Here is a 21,261-nt window from a genome sequence, read left to right on the forward strand (position 1 = left end):
CCACCATTTTCCGCACCCTGTGGGCTTCGCGACTGTGCCACTACGCAGACCGCTAACCCTTTCCTCCTGATCATGCATGTTGATAGTTCGTATCAAGGTCATGCTAAAAAATCGGCCGAATATTTTTTGGTGCAGCTGCCAAGCCCACAGTGCTGCCTTTTACTTATTTCTGAATGTATTGAAGTCGTGCACCCTTTGCTACTACTATCAGGGGATGTTGAGGAAAAACCCCGGTCCAGAGAAGGTCACCCTCAAAGAACTATGCAAGTTATCTGCCGGCCAGGCTACTTTAGTATTTGAGATGCAGAGTCTCAAAACCCCTGGTAGTGAGCACGAACAACACATTCGCTGATCTAAGCACTCGCCTCGCAGATTTAGAAAGTCATTGCCAAAATCTTTTAGCTCTTCGAACAGAAGTAGACACCCTTAACCCCAAGACAGGTCAACTAACCCATCGTATGTGTGACATTGAAGGCCAGATTGAAGGCCTCGAACACCATTCCTGGCTAAACAACTTAATATTCTTTGGCTTTGCTGACAACAACCCAAAGGAAACATATGCCCAATCAGAAGAAATAATTGTGAAACACTGCCTTAAAGGATTTGGTCTTACAGTCGAATCTAGAGCTATAGAGCATGTGCATCGACTAGGGCGCTACAACGCTAGCCGTAAACGACCCATCATAGTCAAGCTTTCATCCTTCAAAACTAAAGAATCTATCCTTTTGAATGGCCCTAAGCTAAAAGGCCCAAATTTTAGCATTGGTGAAGACTTCATGCGTCCTGTCTGAACTGCACGAAAGCACATTGTTGCCTTTGCTAGAAGCAAATCTACACCTTTTTCATTACGTTTCAAAACGTTGCATATTGGAGCCTAGCGATATATTTTTGACAGTGTGGCAGGAATCGTTCAGGCCGCATTATAGGGATCATGTCACTGTCAGCAAGCACGCCATCAGCCCCGTAAAAGCGCAAAAGCAAGCGTTTCATCTTCAGTACTTTATACTGACATACATAGTTTTCTTCCTAAACTCGTGCTCCTGTCTAATCTAACACAATCATCCGGCAGTAGTATTCTGATACTAACGAAAACATGGCTCACTGATGACGTTGCAGATACTGGGGCAATGGCTGACTTGCCAAACTTCAATATTTTTCGTCATGACCGCAAAAACACGTGTGGCGGGGGCGTACTCATCGCCACTAAAAAAGGACTGTCATGCTCTCTCACCAGCACATCTTCGAAACTAGAATCATTATGGTTAATGTGCTGTGCTCCCCCTGAAGCAGTAATACTCGCGTACAGGCCCCTTCGATCTGATTCTGATTTGGCCCACGAATTCAATGAAATATTATCCGAGCTTACTCACAAACACCCTACCGCACATATTCTCACCTATGGTGACTTCAACTTTCTTAGCATTAATTGGCTAAATCAGGTTTCCCCGATTGCTGGAAACAGTGATGCAAGGGAGTTTATCGATGTCTGCCTAAACTTTAATCTTATGCAAGAGGTATTTGGAACCAATACGTGTCACTCATCAATCATCAAGCATTTTAGACCTGATACTAAAGCCCCGAAATTAAAATCTATCACATAATTACGTGAAATAAGCGATCACAAATTAATCCATACCACATTTAAATTCGTCCCCAAAACACACCCCATTTTTTGCAAAACAATTACTTTGTATGATAAGGGCAATTATTAAAAAATAAATTTTGAATTGCTTGATTTCCTGCTCTACTTCGAATACAATCTCCATTCCCATTCTCTCAATGATAGCTGGTTAACGCTCCAGCACAAGCTAACTGAACTGACCAAGAAATTCATCCCCACAATCAGTTTCCTCGCCAATAAAAATAAACCACAGTTTTCCAAAAGACTAAAAACTCTTGAAAATAAAAAAAGCGCCTATTTTGTACCGCAAAACTCAATAGAACTACATATGCATGGGAAAAGTATTATGCTGCAGAATACTCTTGTTACTCGAAAATTAAAACAGCTGAACAGTCATTCTATTATAAGGACTTGTCTAAAATTTTAAAAACTAACCACGAAAAATCTTGGGCAGTTATAAACCCACAACTAGCACAGGACATCCTGCTCACAAAGGCTAAAGATGAAGCTGTAAGCGACGCTGATAAGTGCCAATACCTTTAACAACGTGTTCTCATCCTTGTTCACTAAAAAAGGTGACACACCCCTTCCTAACTTTCCTTCTGTAATGTTTGAAACGATGGCCCCTGTTGCATTTATTATCACTGGCATTTCATTACTTATTGTTAAAATGAAACTTTCATCATCGGCTGGTGTTGATTATATTAATCTCGAACTGTTAAAAAATACTGAAGACATTATTTCAGCGCATTTTGCGATGCTTTTCTCACTGTAACTTGAAACAGGAATCTTACCAGCCAACTGGAAGTAGGGAAAGGTAATTCCAGTTCACAAATCAAGTAAATAATCTCCCCTAAATTATTGACCCATTTCTCTGACAAGCGTCCCATGCAAAATCATGGAACATGTCATATACGTAATCTCACACCATGCACTTTCTTGACAGTAATAACTTCTATTTCTTTCTTTTTTTTTCAGCACGGATTTCGCAAATACTTATCCTGTAAAACCCAACTCGCTATATTCGTTCATGACCTGCACTATAACCATGACCATCACTTTCAGACAGATGCAATCTTTCTCGACTTCGCAAAAGCCTTCAATAATGTAACTCCTAAACGCCTATTACTAAATCTCGCCCAGATGAAACTGCACCCCAAAATTCTCACATGGATCACAGAATTTATTGCAGACCACTCCCAGTTAGTCTCAATGAATAATAACTGCTCTACATCCCCCCCAGTAACATTTGGCGTCCCCCAAGGCTCTGTACTCGCACCCCTCTTGTTTCTAATATATATTAACGACCTTCCCATCTATGTGTCATCTCATATTCGTTTCTTTGCCGATGACTGCGTCATGTATCACACTATTTCTAACACCTCCGATCAAACTGCCCTTCAATAGGACCTTAATCTGGTGCAAGAGTGGTGTAATCTTTGGCTCATGAAGCTTAACCCCACTAAATGTAAACTCGTTTCATTTCATTGCCAGCATCACTCTTTATCATCCTCATACATAATCTCCAATTCCACTGTCGAGCATGAAGAATCGTATAAATACCTAGGTGTCACTTTATCATCTGACCTCTCCTGGAATGCTCACATAAACAATATCATACCATCTGCGAACAAATCCCTCGGTTATCTAAAACGTCGTCTGCATCACGCACCGCTACACTTAAAACTTCTCGCGTACAAATCCCTTATTTGATCCAAACTAGAATATACAGCGCCCATCTGGAACCCGCACCAGCCATACTTAATTAACAGGCTAGAATCCGTTCAAAATCGTGCCACTAGGTTCATTTATTCTTGTACTCATATGATATAAGTGTATCATCCTTAAAACGTGTAATTAATGTTACTAATATTCGCGTGCACCGCTGCATCACCAGTCTCTGTCTCTTCCACAAATTCTTGCACAGTTCCCTCAATCAAGCTCCTTACATCATCCCACCATTGCGCATATCTCATCGCACGACCCATTCTTTATCAGTCGCACGCACACGTGCTCGCACTAGTGCCTTTGTCGCATCATTTTTTCTTCGTGCAGCAGCGGACTGGAATGGCCTCCCCCGTGACATTGCAAACATCATGTGTCCATCATCTTTTGCGGACAACATAACTGCATATTGTTCGTAGTGAAGATCCCTCTATGTGACCCACATTTGTTAACCCACCCATTATGTAATAACCCCTAACCGGAGTCTTTAAGGTGTTAAAATAAAGCGAACAAGTGAAAGAAAAATTCTCTCTGAAAGCAAAAATGATTGTCTGGTGTCAGCTGGTGTTGTGACTGGCGCCAGAACTGACAAAGGAGCAGCGCTCTTTGGATCCTCAAACAAGTAGCTGACTGACCGGCTGCCTATGACCGCCAGGTATTGTCCCTCCTAGTCGGAGGGTGAGACGTGACGCCACGAGGCCGTAAGCCGTCCAAGAGAGGACAACAAATACAGCATCTTCCTTGAAAGAGACCGCGGCGGCCGCCGCAAATTGCCCCACTAATTAAGCGAGCAGTTCGGCGGACCCTTTGATGTATGCTGTCATGAGCTTGGGACCCCTCGACCAGTGGCACACACACGACAAGGAAGAGCCCCGCTGGTGCCACCTTGGAAAACAGTGATCACGCCTCAATACTGAACGTTCACGTGGGCCGTGCATGCTCGTCCCCCTTGCCAGTTGAGTGTGATCTGTGATTGGACAGTACCATTTGTATGTGTTCCGTGATCTAGGAATCTGGGGAAAACATACCCTTTATAATGAGCCACCCGGCTCATTCGAAGGAGCGCCATGTAGAGGAATGCCAGATTCGAGAGCTCGCTATGTAAGAAAGAGCTCGTCATGTACGAGACCTCACCGTGTATATAATGTAAATAAACCCTCTTGAAGTCTCTCTTTCTCCTGCCTCGACACCTTCGTCCCGGACCTCCGGTGCCTGCAAACCCCGGTCGTAACACTAGATATAACTATTGGATTATTCAGCTAAGGCAATCTGGACATGCTTTGTGCGTTTTTATTCCCATTTGTACATAGCATGTACTATGTTTGAACAATTAGCTCCTAGCATTATTACGCATCTATAGAAAATCGACTACTATCATAGTGCTTTATAAAGAAAGCAACAGAATACCAATCAAGAAGGGTGTAAGGCAGGCGGACACAATCTCCCCAGTGCTGTTTACCGCGTGCTTACAGGAGGTTTTCAGAAGTCTAGAATGGGAACAGTTAGGGATAAGAGTTAATGGAGAGTACCTTAATAATCTGCGCTTCGCCGATGACACTGCGTTGCTGAGTAACACAGGGGACGAATTGCAACTGATGATTACGGAGTTAGACGAGGAGAGCAGAAAGTTAGGTCTTAAAATTAATCTGCAGGAAACGATAGTGATGTACAACAACCTCAGAAGAGAACAGTGCTTCGAGATAAGTAATAGTGCACTAGAAGTTGTAAAAGACTATGTCTACTAAGGGCAGGTAATAACCGCGGAGCCAAAGCACGGGACTGAAGTAACTAGAAGAATAAGATTGGGGTAGAGCACATTTGGCAAGCACTCTCAAATCTTGGCAGGTAGATTGCCACTATCCCTCAAAAGGAAGGTATATAACAGCTGCATCTTGCCAGTACTTAGCTACGGAGCAGAGACCTGGAGACTGACAAAGAGGGTTCAGCTTAAATTGAGGACCACACAGCGAGCAACGGAAAGGAAAATGGTAGGTGTAACCTTAACAGACAAGAAAAGAGCAGAGTGGATTAGGGAACAAACCAGGGTTAAGAATATCATAGTTGAAATCAAGAAGACGAAATGGACATTGGCCGGGCATGTAGCATGTATACAAGATAACCGCTGGTCATTAAGGGTAACTAACTGGATTCCCAAAGAAGGCAAGTGGGGGTTAGGGGGAGACAGAAAGTTAGATGGGCAGATGAGATTAAGGAGTCTGTGGGTATAAAATGGCAGCAGCAAGCACAGCACCAAATTGACTGGCGGAACATAAGAGAGGCCTTTGTCCTGCAGTGGACGTAGTCAGGTGGACGACGATGATGATGATCATTACGCTTTGCACCTGTTGCGCCTGTCAATGAGTTGAGATGCAGAGGCCTTCCCCCATGTGTAAGTTTTGCAACAACGAATGCAGTTCTCCTGTAAATGCAAGTACTAAATGCCAGCGACATAAAGAGAGGCTAAAAATTTTCAACATCCTTCGAAGAGAATTGCATGCAAGTTGACTACGGGCATGTTCTAATGGACGTAAATGTTACTGGTGGCGTCATTAGACATAACTGCGTGCTAGATGAGCTGAGCTTATCGGGATGGCATTGCAGTCTCTGCTATATTTGTTTGGTCTTCAGAGTCTTACGGATTGTGCCCGGTGATGCTGTTTTTTTGTTTGACGATGGCAGTATCGCTTGTGCCAAAACAACCAATCTATTGAAAGAAAATGACCTCACTCGATTATGTTTTAGGAGTGGAGTGGCACAACAACTCACAAAAGAATTAAGACCAGCAAGACGACAGGCTCAAAAGTAAAAAAAAAAAATCACTTTGAAAATGATATCCACACTCATAGCAACTAAATTAAATATTTGAATGGAATTTGTCACAAAATACATTTGCTTTTCAGTCAATTTTTTATTTAAAACTCCATTAACTCAAAACCGTGTCTTCAATTAATACTTGGTTACTATAATTTTTTCTTCTATTCTGCATAAGTGAATATAATCGAATTGTAATTATGGACTCCATTGTTTTCATGTTACACATTTTATTAATAAGATGTGAATCAAGTTATAATACTAATATGTGCAGTTTTACGTACCAAACATACAATATGATTACGAGGGACGCCATAGTGGAGGGCTCCGGAAATTTCGACCACGAGGTGTTCTCAACGTGCACTGACATCACACAGTACACGGGCCTGTATTGTTCGCCTCCGTCAAACCGAGACTTCCGCGACTAGAACGGAACCCGCGACCTTCCGGTCAGCCGCTGAACACCCTTGCCACTGATCCACCGTAGTGGACAATGCAAATTAGAAGTTAAAAGGTATGTCCAAGTGGTAAAGAAATTCACCAAATCAGTAACAGTCAGACATAAGTTAATATGGTTCAGTCACAAAGCCCAGGAAGGAAGGAAGGAAGAACAGGGAGGTTATAAAAAAAAAGCCCCAGTTTACAAAATGATATCTGCGTTATGTGGATGTTCCTTTAGTTACTGAAAAAACTGTTCACAAACTCAAAATAGAGAGGTTGTACAGTGCCTATCCAGTGTGCCCTTGAAAATTTTTGAACATTTACAAACCCTTCCCTTTAAGGGGCACTGAAGAGAATGGTTGGGGTTTAGCATTCCAAAACCATGAGGTGCTCGAGAGTAAAATGATTTCGTATCAGTAAACCACTCTTTTGCGATACCAAATACACCACGCTTGCTACGAGAATACGCTTAGAAAGAGACAAAATGAGCAAAAGAAAACGTGGTAATGCCTTATTCAGCATTCTGTGCCAACTTGCTGGGACTCCTCATACTCAGACAGCATCTTCTAGGATACTTATAATTATTCATCAGTAAAAATGAATTATGTACAGATACAAAGTGCATACATGTCACTACTGCCTAACGAAATGACTTTTTAATACAACACTTCTATAAAGGGTTAAGTGTGAGAATTCTCACCACATTTGCGATACCACATAATAAGACTGTAGCCAGTAGAGCCCAAGCAAATTAATTTTTACTTGTGAATCCTTTCATTACTTTTTGCATAAGCAAACCTACCATGGCAATAAACTACAAATTTTTTCTTTACGACATAGCATTGTGTTTGGCCTGTTTAGGGTTTGAAGGTGCTGTATGTAGAAACCCGTGACTTTCATTGTGAAGCACAAAACTGCATCACAGCAAGTGACCAGTAGTGAAGACAATGTCGACAAAAGAACCTTACAATCATAGCAATCAAATAGAGAGCAGACAATGTTAAAAGCAACTTGCCAGAAAATATACTCGAATCAAGAGCCGCTGCTTGTGTCATTTTGCCGGACTTCGATGAAATATTGCTCTCCCTGCAAAGATCAGTGAGAGAAAAAGAAATGCAGGTAAATTGTTTTTGTTAAAGGAACACAGAAAAATATGAAAAAATTAAAATAAAGCATAGAACAATATTGGTTAAACCAGAATAACAATAGTTACTTTGCTGGTTACAATAGTTACTAGTTACTTTGTTGCTGGTTTGACAAGAATGAATAGACGTAGACTCTTTCAAGCTGTGGGGGTGCTATCACTCCCTGTAAAGTCGTTTGCACCTCGTAGTGCACACATATGAACGAATGAATGATCTTTATTGCACTCATATCTTATACAAAATAAGCACAAACTGTATGGTCCCATAGCCAAAAGCTAGTGTGGGTCCTATTGAAAGTATACATAACTGAAACTGTAATAGTTCTAATTAAAAATAAACAGAAGTAAACAATTCAAATTTGATATCATCATACAAGAAGTAATGTTTATCTGCTAACAACAGTCACTTGAATGCGATTGAACATAGAAAAAAGGAAAAGTGCATAACTTGTAGTAAACACAAATATTTCTTGATTAGTGGCATACAGAACTTAAGAATGATACTTGTAGTTGCAAGTATCAATAGTAGTTCTCTTATATGGCTTAATAAAGAGAACAAGGGTATTGAAACATCTTTCAAAGAAAACACTAAACACATAAAGGGCAATATATATACATAATGAAAAAATTACAACCTAAAGTATCAGACAACTCAAGCAAAGAAAATTGCTTCAAAGTAGTATTTTTTCAATGATCTGGAAAAGTTCTGGGTATTCTTTATATAACGTGGTATGCCATTCTAAACTTTCACTCCCGTATATTGTAGTAGACGTTTGCTATAGGCGTTTTTTGTGGGCGGTATATTGAAGTTGTTAAAAGTTTGGTTCCTCGTTTGGCGTCGGGGAATACACAGTAATGAAATTGGGAATGGTTCATTGTTCCTAACGACACCGTTAATACATGTAGCTAATTTTAGTTCCTGCACAAAATCAAATGGTAAGATCTTTAACCTAGACAAAAGTGGTTTGCTATGTTTGTAGTACGGTGAGAAAACTATCGTACGTAGCCCGTTTTTGCAGCCGTCGTATTGGCTCAAGATGAGAGTCATACGTCGAACCCCAGGACTCTACGCAGTACAGAAGGTGGCAGTTAACTAAAGCAAAATACAAGGTGCGCAAAATTGTAGTGTCATGTGAAACAGGATTTGTACGGGAGTGGAATAACATATATTTTGTTTTTTTTTTTTTTGGCATTGATGGTAAGCCTGTTAGCTGTAAACCAATCGACAAGCTTAGCTAGTTTAGTATTCATCTGTTCTTCTATGTCTGACAGATTTTTGCCGGTAATAATTAGGGCAGTGTCGCCAGCACACATAAGCATCTCGGCAGTTGTTAGTACTAGAGGCAAGTCATTTATGTATAGCAAGTAAATTAACGGACCTAATACGGAACCTTGTGGCACACTTGTTTGAATGGACTGGAGAGAAGAAGTAATGTTACTGATAATTACCATTTGTTGTCGACCTTGAAGGTAACACTGGAAAAAATTCGACATATTGTTGCAAAAACCATATCTACTTAATTTGTAAAGTAAGATGTGATGGTTTACTGTGTCGAACGCTTTTCTGAGGTCCAGAAAAAACACTGCGGCGAATTTGTTATCTTGGAGGGCAGTGTTTAAAACTTGGCTTAGTGTGAGCACTGCTTTACTTGTAGAGCGCATTGGCCGGAAGCCGTGTTGGCGCGGACATAACACATGATATTTGCTCAAAAAGGAAAGCATACGTTTCGAAATTATTTTTCCGAAGATATTGTTAAGTACACTCAGAACAGAGATCGGGCGGTAGCAAGAAAGATCGGACCTATCTCCCTCTTTGTAAACAGGGGTGACTTTGGCTATCTTGAGTATTGATGGGTATTGACCGGCATATAATGAGTGGTTGAATCTCGCGGACAAGCCGCATTCGGGTAAACAGCCACTGCGCAGTAGGAGATGCAGCGCTTGCATGCGATCATCATCATCATTATCATTTGTGCGGTAGCGCCAGCAGTGACGAGTGACGCCTAGGAGCGAGGTTAGGTGGGCAGCCAGAAAAAATTGGAGAGTCTCTTCGGCGCGCGCCAACTGGCGCGAACAGTGGCCTGCCGCGGTGGATCCATAGGGATGGCCTTGTGGATTGTCTGCCGTGGGCCCTCGCGGTGAGTCGAGCGTTGGTAATCGCGCCTTAGCCCTACTTTGTGTTTGTTCTTACGTTTGAGTGAATTAGAATATTGCGTAAACGTTTTCAGCGCGATGATCACTAATGATGCATTCATACAGCTGACAGTATCGCCGTTGTAAAAGCAGTTAAATAAACGTGTTGTTTTAGTTCGAACCGACAGCATCTGCTGCCTCTGTGTGTTCCTAGACTCCACAGAGCACAACAGACCTCACTGTTTCTATAGTAGCTTGATGTTCTCTAAATTCACTGAACGATTGTGTTTGATTTTCTATCTCCGACTTGACAATTACAGACTGAGCATTGAAACTGCTGTGTTCTCTGGACACTGGAAGGAGTGACTGCTTGGGTTTTTCCATGAGTGAACACAGTTGAAAGAAGTTATTGCTCAATCGAGACATTCCTTTTGTGGGAATTGAGGCTAGCCTGCTGCCTTTTCTGCCGTTCTCATGTCCCGACATGTCTGCCCTCCTTTGCTGTCTGTCGCGCTGAGAGAGCGGAGTGACGTTTAACTCCCTCACCCGGTAGCGGATGTTGACGGTGGCGCTGCGCGCGGGGACTCCCAAGAGAGGTTTTCGCGCGCTGCGTCGGGAGCGGGAGACAGATACACTCCGGGACAGAAAACGGTGAGCCACGCAATATTTTCCGTTCGTCGACTCCCGTCGCTCGGGGCTCGTCGGACTTCGCTAACGGCGCCTCGCGCCTGAGGCGAATGCTCACCTTTTGTTGCCCCGCTGCGTACGCACGGCCGAGGGGTGGTACGGTGTCCTAGTGCGTGGCCTAGCTACGCCGACCCATCTCCCTCCGAAGCCAACGCGAGCGCCTTTGCCCTCGCTCGAGCAACCGGGCCTTGGTTCCGGTGTCTCCGTGGATCACCTTTACCGCGGAGACGTGCTCGTGGCACCCTGTGTAGTACTTTGTGCCCGTGGCGTGGATAAGCCTATTTGCTTTCCCGCCGCGCCTTTTGCAACGGGCTGTACTGCGTTTGGTGTTGCCACAATAAAGTGTTGCGACTTTGAGCAGTATCGTGTTCTCGCCACGGCGACGGTTAACGCGTGCCCTGCGGCTCGCTAAGACCGGACCCACGCTGGTGGCCGTACTCCTTCGGGATACGTCTACACCACACTTTGCATCCAAAACTTTCAAATGTGATCATTATTATTTCAATTGAGCTGCGTGCACAACACAAACAGTGGTATACTTTCTATGCCTCGATGATATGAACCGTGCGAGTCCTATCTTAGTACCAATAAGGAGATCAGCTAGGCTTGAGCTCGTAAAATTTTTAGGGCACAATCACCATCCACATTGAACTTTTGCGCCTCACGATTTACCAAGGTTTGTGCAAAGAGTTTTATGGTGTTGCTGAATTGTACTTTACCAACACAGCTGACCTTACTTTTCCATTTGGAATTTACTTAAGAGAAAACAAGGGCTTCACAAAGTAACCCCAGCAATGAAAAATATGTCGAGCTTACCGTCTACGGTTGCTTTTGCAGAGAGGGACTGGAAAAGGAAAATGGAGACATGTGCTATCAGCAGTCGATTCTCTTGCAACATCAACGAAACATAATACAACATGTAGTGGCTAACAAACAAAAACAGAAAAATGTTTAGATGGGCTGGGTGTTCGGGAGAGTGTACATTATTTCGCTTCAGCTGGTTGATGCCTTTACAGTACTAAATTGTCTTGCTAAGCTGAACACAGCTTATACAGCAGAACTCAAATAAAGTGTAGGGATTTCTATACTGAGAAGCAACACAGGCAAAGCTGGAACATGCAATGTGGGGGTCTCCAAGAAAACTTTGGGTATAAGAGCTCGAGTACTTTGTAGTATTACCATTGCGTCTGGTATCTTGAATCGGAAAGGGATCACAAAAATTTCTATATATGGGTACTCAGCACAGCTTGAAATCGAATAGAGCCGAGTACTTGCACAACGCCACATACAACAACAGATCAGGACAAGCACCTTTGAAGTCCTCAGAAGTGACGGAGCTTTGAGAGTTCCTTTCCGAGAGTCGGCGTTGAGACCAGACAGTCTCCAGGCTCGGCGTCAAATAGAGCGACTGATTCGCCAATTTGTCCTGTGCCTTCTCAGCTTGCTTTGCGTTCTCCCGGAGTTTGGCATCACAGTAACTGAGCTGCGCGTTGAGTGACCGCTTCTGCAGCACAAGAAAGTGGTGTTGGGTATAGGCTAGACTAAAGAACATCTTGTCGGGATGAAACGTGGCAAGAAGCATGTGCACAGTTATGCACACATATCGCTGAGTGCAGAATTGGAGAACTGATGCAAAGAAGTTGTGGACATCATCCTTGCGGGCAGCCATGAGCACTGTCGCTTCAGAAGTGACTTCGCAGCCTTGATAAGCTAACTGTCTAGGCCACCGGCTTTACTTCCATCTTAGTTTCATGGCATGCCAGTACAAATCCGTATTTATTGTCAGCAAAAAAAAAAAAAAAAAAAAAAAAAAAGCCACGGAGATACCAAAGCAACAGAATTCAGGCCGACACTTAGTACTCGGCAGCTGCTGTGCTTTCCATCATTCATTTTCTATGCCTTTCAGCAGTCGAGTGTTTCGGACAGAGGTGTGGACGACAGCACAACAGGTTTCTCTGAATTTCCACATGCAGAAAGCGTGACTTAGATAGAAGCAGAAACATATTCTAGGTTTGTTCCCAATGAAAATTCTCTTCAGCTTCCATAAAAAAAAAAAGTGCAGTGAGCCAACCACTAGGGCTTACAAGCAGTCAGCTTGGCTGTGCACAGAGCGTCAACAGGCCTGAAGCTGCTATGAGCACACCTCTTTTTACATTGCAGGCGATGTGTGTCGACCAAGGCACCAAATATGAATGTGCCAGGAGAATTACAAACGGCAGTTCTGAATTTGCAGCATTTGCCTAATTTTAATGTCCCCCTTCACCCCCACCCCCCGAATGAAATTTGTTTAAGAACTGCTCATGTTGTACATTTGGATACAAAATTATGATCGTGGCCACAATGATCTGTCATGCTGTTCATCCCTTCATTGTGAAAGCCCATTCAATTGTGATGATTAACAGTAATGACAATTGGCTGAAGATTATGCTGCACCGGTAGAAGCCTTCTGCATTGCTCACTATTGCACTCTGCCTACTTGAAATGACTCAAGTATGAGAGAACACCAAAATACGTGCCATTGCAAACATTGCCAAAGTTTTAGAAGTCCTAGCTTAGGGTTTAATTAGCCCCATAACCATCTGACTGCAAACATTTAGCACACTGTGGGAGTTTACAGTCATGGGTTTTTCCGAAGAACATCACAAATATTCCCTGCAAATATTTACATGCAATATATGTGAAATGCTTGGTGGGCCGAGGTTTTTCCCCCTGGCCCAATAGGTGCAGACCAGTTTTCGCAGCAGTGGATGAAACATTAAATTTTAAAGGCTTCTAGGCTTTAAAAAAAAAAAAACTGCAATGTTGCTCTGCAGTGAGAAATGTAGCTTCCAATGACTTTGTCACTTAAACCTAACTGGCCAACGTGCTGCAATAGCCAGTGGGGCCCTGCACGAGGGGCTCCACCAACAGTAACCGGGGAGGCTTATTTTTAATAAAGTATTTCTCACATCTCTCCCTGAGGCTGTAAGTATATTGAACAACACCTATTAAAGGGTTGGAAGGGAACACCTTAGCGAATAGACAAGTGTAGTCAAAGACTTACCTCTTGCGCCAGCCTATCTCGCTCCTGTTTTGTGGCAGCAAGCTGCACAGGTGAACAGTTGAGAAGCACTTGTAAGATTTCTTAAATTTTACATAATCAGTTCTTATAAAGCAAGGAATTTACAAGCACTCAAGGTAGGTTAGCCTGCTGACATCATTGTGTTTTGGTGGCAACTAGTTTTTGCTACATACGTTAATAAATTGGATCACAAAGCCTTCGGAACAGCAGTTTAGTGGCTTAATGCAGTTCTGAACCAGAAACAGCCCTTCGTGCAAATTTTTCGTTTGTCTTCATGCTGTGTGCGCAAAATATTCACTACGCAGCTGAATCAACTAGCCCGCCTTTCTGTATTATTCCAAAAACAATGTTGGCAAGAGCTCTTACTCTTGCTCGATGCATGCATTAGAATAAGTCATCACACTCTCACATAACAGCGTATCTCAGAGCAGCCAGAATGTGTGCAATCTTCATTCTGAATGTGTCAACTGCACGTTGCCGGCTTAAATGAGTCATTCTTTGTCATCGAGATGCCACAAGTGCACTGAAGCCACGCATATTTTCGGTTAAACAAGGGCAGTCTTAAAAGTCAACACTCATGTCCAGCAGGACGTGCATGTCTATTAGGCTGCACACGCTCCAGGGCACACCACGCGAGACCTTGCACTCGGCGCACGGTGTGGTCTTACAGAGCAAGGCTGGGTGCTTTACACAGATGTAGACAGGGCTGCACAGTAGACTTGATAAATGGAACTCCTGTTAAATGGAACATACTTCCCTTAAGCTTCCAATTAATGAGAGTATATTGTTGTTTTGAAGGTCATAACACTTTAATGCCTCTCAGGATCAGAAAAAAAAAAGATGCTTAATGAACTCCACAAACTCTAGTGCCTCTACAGTGTAGAGTACTGTACTAAGGTGAAAGAGTGGGCTTCGCCAGAACCTTACCTCACTCTCCAGCCTGTCTCTCTCCTGTGTGGTAGCAGCGAGCTGCACGGACTGCTCCTCTGTCTGAGCCTTGAGTGCCTCCACGTTCTCAGTGGACTGCTTAATCATCTCCTTCATCTCGGAAATGTGTTGCTTCAAGCTGGAAAGAGGGGAACCAAAGACGACGTTGCTCACGATGACTCCACAAGAATTATGACTAGAGCAATCGGCAAAAAAATATATACAAATACTGCATTTGAAATGGGGACTTTACAATAAAATTAGAGTCGCAATCAAGTTTTAACAACTTTTAGCACATTCAAAACAAAGTTTGAGGAGGCTCTTGCAAGAAAACGTTTAGAGCACCGGTACCATCAGAGGAAAATTGCTTTCCAAGGGCAAAGATTTCAGGAGGTGTAAATCATTGTCAAACAGCAGTGACAAATATCAGTAGAATAGTAAGGCCAAGTTTTTTACTGTGTAGAAGAAGTAGAAAACAAACAGTACAGAGCCTTTTATACTATTGTGGGAAATGTGTCTTTGAGATCTGTGGCCAGATGTAATGTAACTTGTCAATCTTACCAAACTCGCCAGGAGACATTGATAATGTCGTGCTCGTGTACAGAGTAAGAAGTGATTTATGCTGCTTTTCACTCGCTACACCATCCATCTTATTTCAATGCACATGTGCTGTGAACAGCTTCACAATATTTTGCAGACACGCAACGCACGGCAAGAAGAATGTACCAGGGAATCGAGAATTGGCCACTTTCTCAAGCAACCGCTCAATACAGAGGCCCGTCCTCACATTCCTTAGAGCTGCTGGCACTAGCTTTATTTTGTCGTATGGCAGTTTGATGCTATTGGCTGATAGCTGGCATGACTCAAAATCTGCGTTTAGATGACATACACGTCTTAGCATGAGGTTTGGCACTCCATAGCAAGCTAAAATTACTCAGTAGCAGTGCTAGCATGTGTTAGAATCACCCAAAAGAGAGTAAACTTGTCTCATGATGTGCGCTTATAATTGTGACATGCACAGATGCAGCGTCCCTCCCCTATGTCATCCCTCTTAGTGTATATCCAGCACGTCCTGATCAAAGAGAAAAAGTGTGCAACAGATTTATGCGACATCTTTAATAACGTATTTATTCAAAATATTTTTTTAAAATTCCCGAGGCAAAAACTAAAACATTGAAGACATTTTGTGTCCTTGAAAAAGTACTCCAGGAACCCTCTATTAAAAAGTGCACCTAATAAGACAGGGACTTCTTTAACTAGTCATGGAGTTTGCATGTGAGGACATTGCAGAATATGTGTACTAACAAAGTTTCCACAGGATTGCAGCCTCCCTGAAAGAACTTGCACACAATTCCCTTTCGGAGACGCACGCAAAATGTTTTCGAATAACCCTTCTAATTATTAGGGATCGGCAAATAGTAAGTTCATGGTTTGAAGCAGACAGTGATTTTGTTGAATAATTTCCATTCAAATAGTACACATCACATATTAAGAAAAATTAGCATTTTTTCGTGGCCCAACTTATCTGCAGAAAATTTTTAAGAATTCAAACTTCAAAGAGCAGGAAGATTTGCATAGCAGCAGTGTGTAAGTTGTAACTGGTACGTTCATTTTTAGGAATTACTATACACAACGCAAATGGGTTCATATAACATGCTTTTAAACTTAAAAATAATTAAGGTGACGGTATTTTGTACATTTAACCTTGAAGCGTTGCTTCGAGGCGATGTGAATTTCCTCTGGATGGCAGTTCCACAGCATGGCACCCCCAGGCTGCAGCGAAACCACCTTTACAAAAAACTTTCATATATACATTTAGACTATTCATTCATTTCGGACACTGTAATATTCGTTTGAATAAATCAAGCACTTGAATATTCACCCATCCCTATGATTGCAGTATTTGTGGTTTATACTTTACATCCGCTTATTACAATTTTTAGCTTATGCCATGCTTTGCCAGCAGAAACATTATAAATGAATGCCATAGACTTAGAAAATTATTTGCTTCTTCCAGTGTCAACACCAGCATTTTCCAACGACAAGTGCACACCGTTCAAATTGATTTGTATTCATTGAACAACTTTACAGGGGCATCACCACATTACAGAAGCATAATTTCATGTCTGGCACAAAACTGACAGTTTGGGCAATAGCCCCAGGACAATACGCATCAATTAAATAAGAATCGTCCATAGAAGGACGACAGTTACTCAGAATGAAGTACTTAAAACCCCCACAGTGTAGCCATGCTTACAGCTGCTCTCGACGCTCTCGAAGAGCTTGCTGGTGGTGGAATTTATCTTTCCACATATCAGCCTCCTTCTTTGCGACCAAGCTGGACTTGCCCATCTCTTCAATCTTCTTTTTCATCTCTTCATTCTTCTTGCCTGTCGCAGCCGCGATGGATGCAAACGCAGCCTGCATCTTCCTGGTACACTCTTCGTTTTCAGACTACAAAAGATGCAAAGAAAGTACCGTAATTCACACCTTGAAAGGCATTTACACAGGATATAATGTTTCTTTCTCGAAGAAATTTCAACAGATATTGTGGTTCTGTTGTAGAACACCTGATTGCCACGCAAGACGGTCTGGATTTAATCCTAACCTGGACAAGAAATTTTTTCCTTTATTTTATATGCATCTTGCTAAATTTTTCGGTGATGGACAAGACGATTTTTCGCACACAACTAATGATGCCAACACCAGCATTTCTGCAAAATGAGCTCTTTTATGCTGTCATGTTCCTAACCTCACAATACATTGATATATAGCAATTAGATAAATATCTAATTGCTATTAGAACTAGAATTTCATTACATTACGATAGATAATCCTAATGTTTTTGAATAAGCCAAATCAAATCTTAGGATAGAAATATAGTCAAATTGCACTATCCACTATAGTCATTAGGAGCAAATAAAAATTATGCTCTTGATATGGCTTGTGGAAAGTGGCAAATAAAGTGACTCATCGAACATGGTTCCTTCGGCAAACTGATCATATGCAACAGTACGCTGCAAAACTAATGTGAATTAAGACATTCATTTTGAGAGAGGTTCATCTAAATCTCCATGTGTTTTGCCCCATTCTCATGCCTGGTTGACACAACTATCAAAAACACATTTGCACACATTTGTGTACTTATGAACTGCGAAAGGGTCTTGTAGGTTTTTGCAAGCGACAAAACAACAGGGTGCCGTGGAGGGGGGGTTTTGTTTTGAGACAGCATACACTCTGTTGACTACACTCGGCAACAACTTATCTTGACAGTGGAGCAAATGTTATGGAGGTGGGGTCTCCACACATTCGTGTTGCTCAGAAACTCGTTTGGCAGCTTGTGGCTTATTCTAGCTTTGCTCGCTCGTATCGTTAACGTGTTTAGAAAATTAATAATAATATACACAGTTTTAAGTGCCAAAACCACCACATGATAGACATCGAAGTGGACGGCTCCGGAAATTGTGGCCATCTGGTGTTCTCTAACGTGCACTGACATCGCATAGCACACGGGCCTCGATCATTTCACCCATTTGAAATGCGACCGCCGCGGCCGAGATCGAACCTGCAACCTTCGGGCTAGCAGCAGAGCACCGTAGTCACTGATCCCCTACGACAGACATTTAAAAAGCTATACACACGAAAACGTTAATGGGAGAAACATTTCCATTGTTGAGAGTACGCTTTAGTGTCATGTTACTAGTACATTTTTCCTAAAGAACTAAACAGCGCACTTGTGGCCACCCAGTGACCCACTTCGTCATGGACGCTACGCTTACATTGGAAAACAAAAATGCTGAAAAGGTGCTGAAAAGGGTCTAAGAAATGGAAAGAAAACGACCGCATTCCCGCAAAGTGAACAGAAACTGTTTCGGATACGACTTCCCACAACTTTTTGAACATCATAATGAATAAAGTGGCACTTGTTCAAGAAAAACGCAGGAGAAAATTATTAGGGAAATCAAGTAGTATTTTTGACGCGGCAGAAAGCATGCGCTTCAGGTTCTGTGGCTTCCACAAACTGTCAAGAAAAGTCATTGCCGAGTATGGCTCCATCGATTTCAGATACAGGCGCTACTCCCGGTTTCCTTCCTGTGAACTAAAATGCGGAAGGTGCAGATAAGCGACTCAATGAGAGAAAATTCTTGACGCCTAAAACACGAGAAGAACGAAGAATCGCAGAAAAAGAGGGTCCTTCTTCATTCTTCTTATGTTTTAGGAGTCTAGAATTTTCTCTCCCTATGATGTACCAACTACACTCAAACCTCAATATAACAAAGTTGCATCTTACACGAAAATAGGTTACTTATATCCGAAAACTTGCTATAAAGGTTATCCCTTACAGTGCATCTATTGCAAGACTATTCTTCATTTACTTTGTCATAACCGGTATTTCGTTATATCTGGGTTCGTTATGACAACGTTCGAGTGTAGTTCTTGTCGAGTATAGCCCTAGGTAAATAACTCACCTTGAGCTCGAGCTTGAGAGCTTCGTTCTCTTTCTCCAGCATCTCGACTTTGCGGTACAACTCGTCACGTTCCTCAGTCACGCTTCGGAGCTCCCTCTGACCACTAGCAAGCTCGAGCTCGAGATGTTCTCTCTCCTCGGACAGCACGTCGTTTGCGGCAGCCGAGGTTTTGCATTCCTCAAGCTCGCTCTGCAGCTCTTCTAACTGGGCTTGTAGCTTCGCCTTTCCCGCCAACTCCGCGGTGAGCTCTTCTATTCGTTGCTTCAGGGCTTCCTTGTGGCTGTCCCGGTCGTTGACGCACTTGTAATAATCTTCCTCTGTTTTCTTATGAAGTTCTTGCTGGCTGGTGAGCTTGACCTCCAGGTCGCCTGCGCATAGTGTTGGGTTCTTTCAACGAGAAGTGGATTCGATTACGTTCAGGTTATTCATTCAACATCGCAGTGCAATCTGGGATCGCAGGTGGTGCAAGTTATTGTGCACATCGATTTGGGATATGCAAGATAAGTGCGGACTCGTCGTTTATTTCAATTAAAAAGAAAATATTAAGTCCTGTGGACACACAGTTCACACGGGGAAGGTGACCAATATGGTGAATACACTTGGAAAAACAGAACAAAATTATGTAAATACAATATGACGATGTCAACTCGATGATACATTTGCATTAATTTACAACGAGAGAGAAAAAACATGACGCTTGTCCTAGCGAAAAAAAAAAAAAAAATGTTAGTGCACCATGTCTATGGTGGCGTGTAGTTCTGGTTATTAGCTTCATTAAATATTCAAATGTGTCTGAGGATTAACTACTAGTCTAAAGCAGTTTAGATAAATCTAGTTTCTGCTGCGGTCTTCTACACTTGAGTGGTTAATGTTAGTTTTCAGGAGTTTGGTGGGGGGAGGCATCTGAGATTGAAGACTTGGTTCACAAATATGAATGCTTTTTACTGCACTCTGCACTTTCTCAAGACGGTCGACATTATTTTTTGTGTTCAGATCCCAAACTATGCATGTATATTCCAGCTTAGGCATTATTAGGGTGTAGTAGCATAACAAAGGGGCTCCATAGTAACTGGCAAGGGACACTAAAGTAGAAAAACACGGTAGAAAGTGCGCATGCAAGAGCAGACAAACGACACTGTAGAGGCCAATACACAAAAAAGGCACTCTCGTTGATATAAAGATAAGATTCTAGTATCAGATGTGCATTATCTTTCAACTTCTACCTATAATGCTTATCTTGCCACGTTCGAATTCGCTGCTGCACATGTTGTAATTCCCTTCAAAATTGCCCTTATCATTTTAAATGTTTGGCAGACATTCTTCTGCTCTACAAACGCACCAATACCACCTTAGAATTATGGAATATTTACACTGTGTCTGTGGTACAGACAGAAAAGCGATTTCGGTAAACAATTGAGCGATTTTAATGTTGCAAAGCAACACAAAACAACACAAAGCAATGAGATTTCGACATAGAGGTTTCTGGATCAGTTTTCACCTGCTGGCCCTCAAACTTTTTAGAGAGATTTTTTTTTTTATTTAGTTGAAGTTACTTAGATTTAGTTGGATTTGGTTGAACCCAGGTAGTGGTTATTTGTAAAACAGTCCACTACAGCAACAATCGTGCTATTAGCACATGACATTACCTAAATATGTTATTGCATGAGATTCGCAACATTAAACTGGTTATTAGAATGAGAGGTTTTAACGCACCATTCGGAAAATTTAAAATTAAGGAGGCGGATATTGAAGGAATAGTTTTCTCAATGTGAATATATTTTGTGCCATTAAGTAACACCTGCACCTCTCAACAAATGCTGCTCAGTTAAAGGACCAGTTAACAGGCTTTGACTTTTTTTAAACCACCCGAACAAGCTCGCCAATTTCTGCTGTAGACCGCAGCGATCACAATTCCCAAATATAGTGCTGCGTGCAGTGCGGATCCTTCATTTCAAAAAACGATTCCCGTGCCAGACAAGTCACCTTTGTATGCGCAGTTATGCAAGCATTCCCATGGGCAACTTAGATTACTGAGCTCGTCCATTGGTCTTTTGCCCTAAAAAGCGGCACGGGACCGCGGCGATTCTGTTTCGGCCGCGCAGTCTGCATTTTCATTTTCCTGTGCTGCCCTCTGCTGTTTTGTAGAGTCCGAGACTACCAGGAGGAGTGGCATGCCAGAGCCATAGCCTTAGAGGTAAAGACGAGTCTCGCTACTTTACCACTAGCGGGAAGGTGCTTTTTG

The 21,261-nt window shown here is 42.3% G+C and overlaps 1 protein-coding gene across 3 annotated transcripts in view; it reads right to left on the minus strand.

Annotated features, from left to right (window-relative positions):
- LOC119172314 (uncharacterized) overlaps positions 1-21,261 on the minus strand; it is a 63,178-nt gene that overhangs the window by 10,884 nt on the left and 31,033 nt on the right. For all 3 annotated transcript variants that reach the window (XR_012894951.1, XM_075893581.1, XM_037423369.2), the window contains 7 exons: positions 19,020-19,387; positions 16,808-17,004; positions 14,551-14,689; positions 13,606-13,647; positions 11,874-12,066; positions 11,379-11,406; positions 7,614-7,684 (listed from right to left, as the gene is read on the minus strand). Coding sequence is in view for 2 of the 3 variants with exons in the window: in XM_075893581.1 (XP_075749696.1) it covers positions 7,614-7,684; positions 11,379-11,406; positions 11,874-12,066; positions 13,606-13,647; positions 14,551-14,689; positions 16,808-17,004; positions 19,020-19,387 (1,038 nt within the window). In the remaining variant the exon portion in view is untranslated. The remainder of the gene's footprint in view (positions 1-7,613; positions 7,685-11,378; positions 11,407-11,873; positions 12,067-13,605; positions 13,648-14,550; positions 14,690-16,807; positions 17,005-19,019; positions 19,388-21,261) is intronic.

The sequence above is a fragment of the Rhipicephalus microplus genome, chromosome 4, assembly GCF_043290135.1.
Source record: "Rhipicephalus microplus isolate Deutch F79 chromosome 4, USDA_Rmic, whole genome shotgun sequence".
NCBI classification, from domain to species: domain Eukaryota; kingdom Metazoa; phylum Arthropoda; class Arachnida; order Ixodida; family Ixodidae; genus Rhipicephalus; species Rhipicephalus microplus.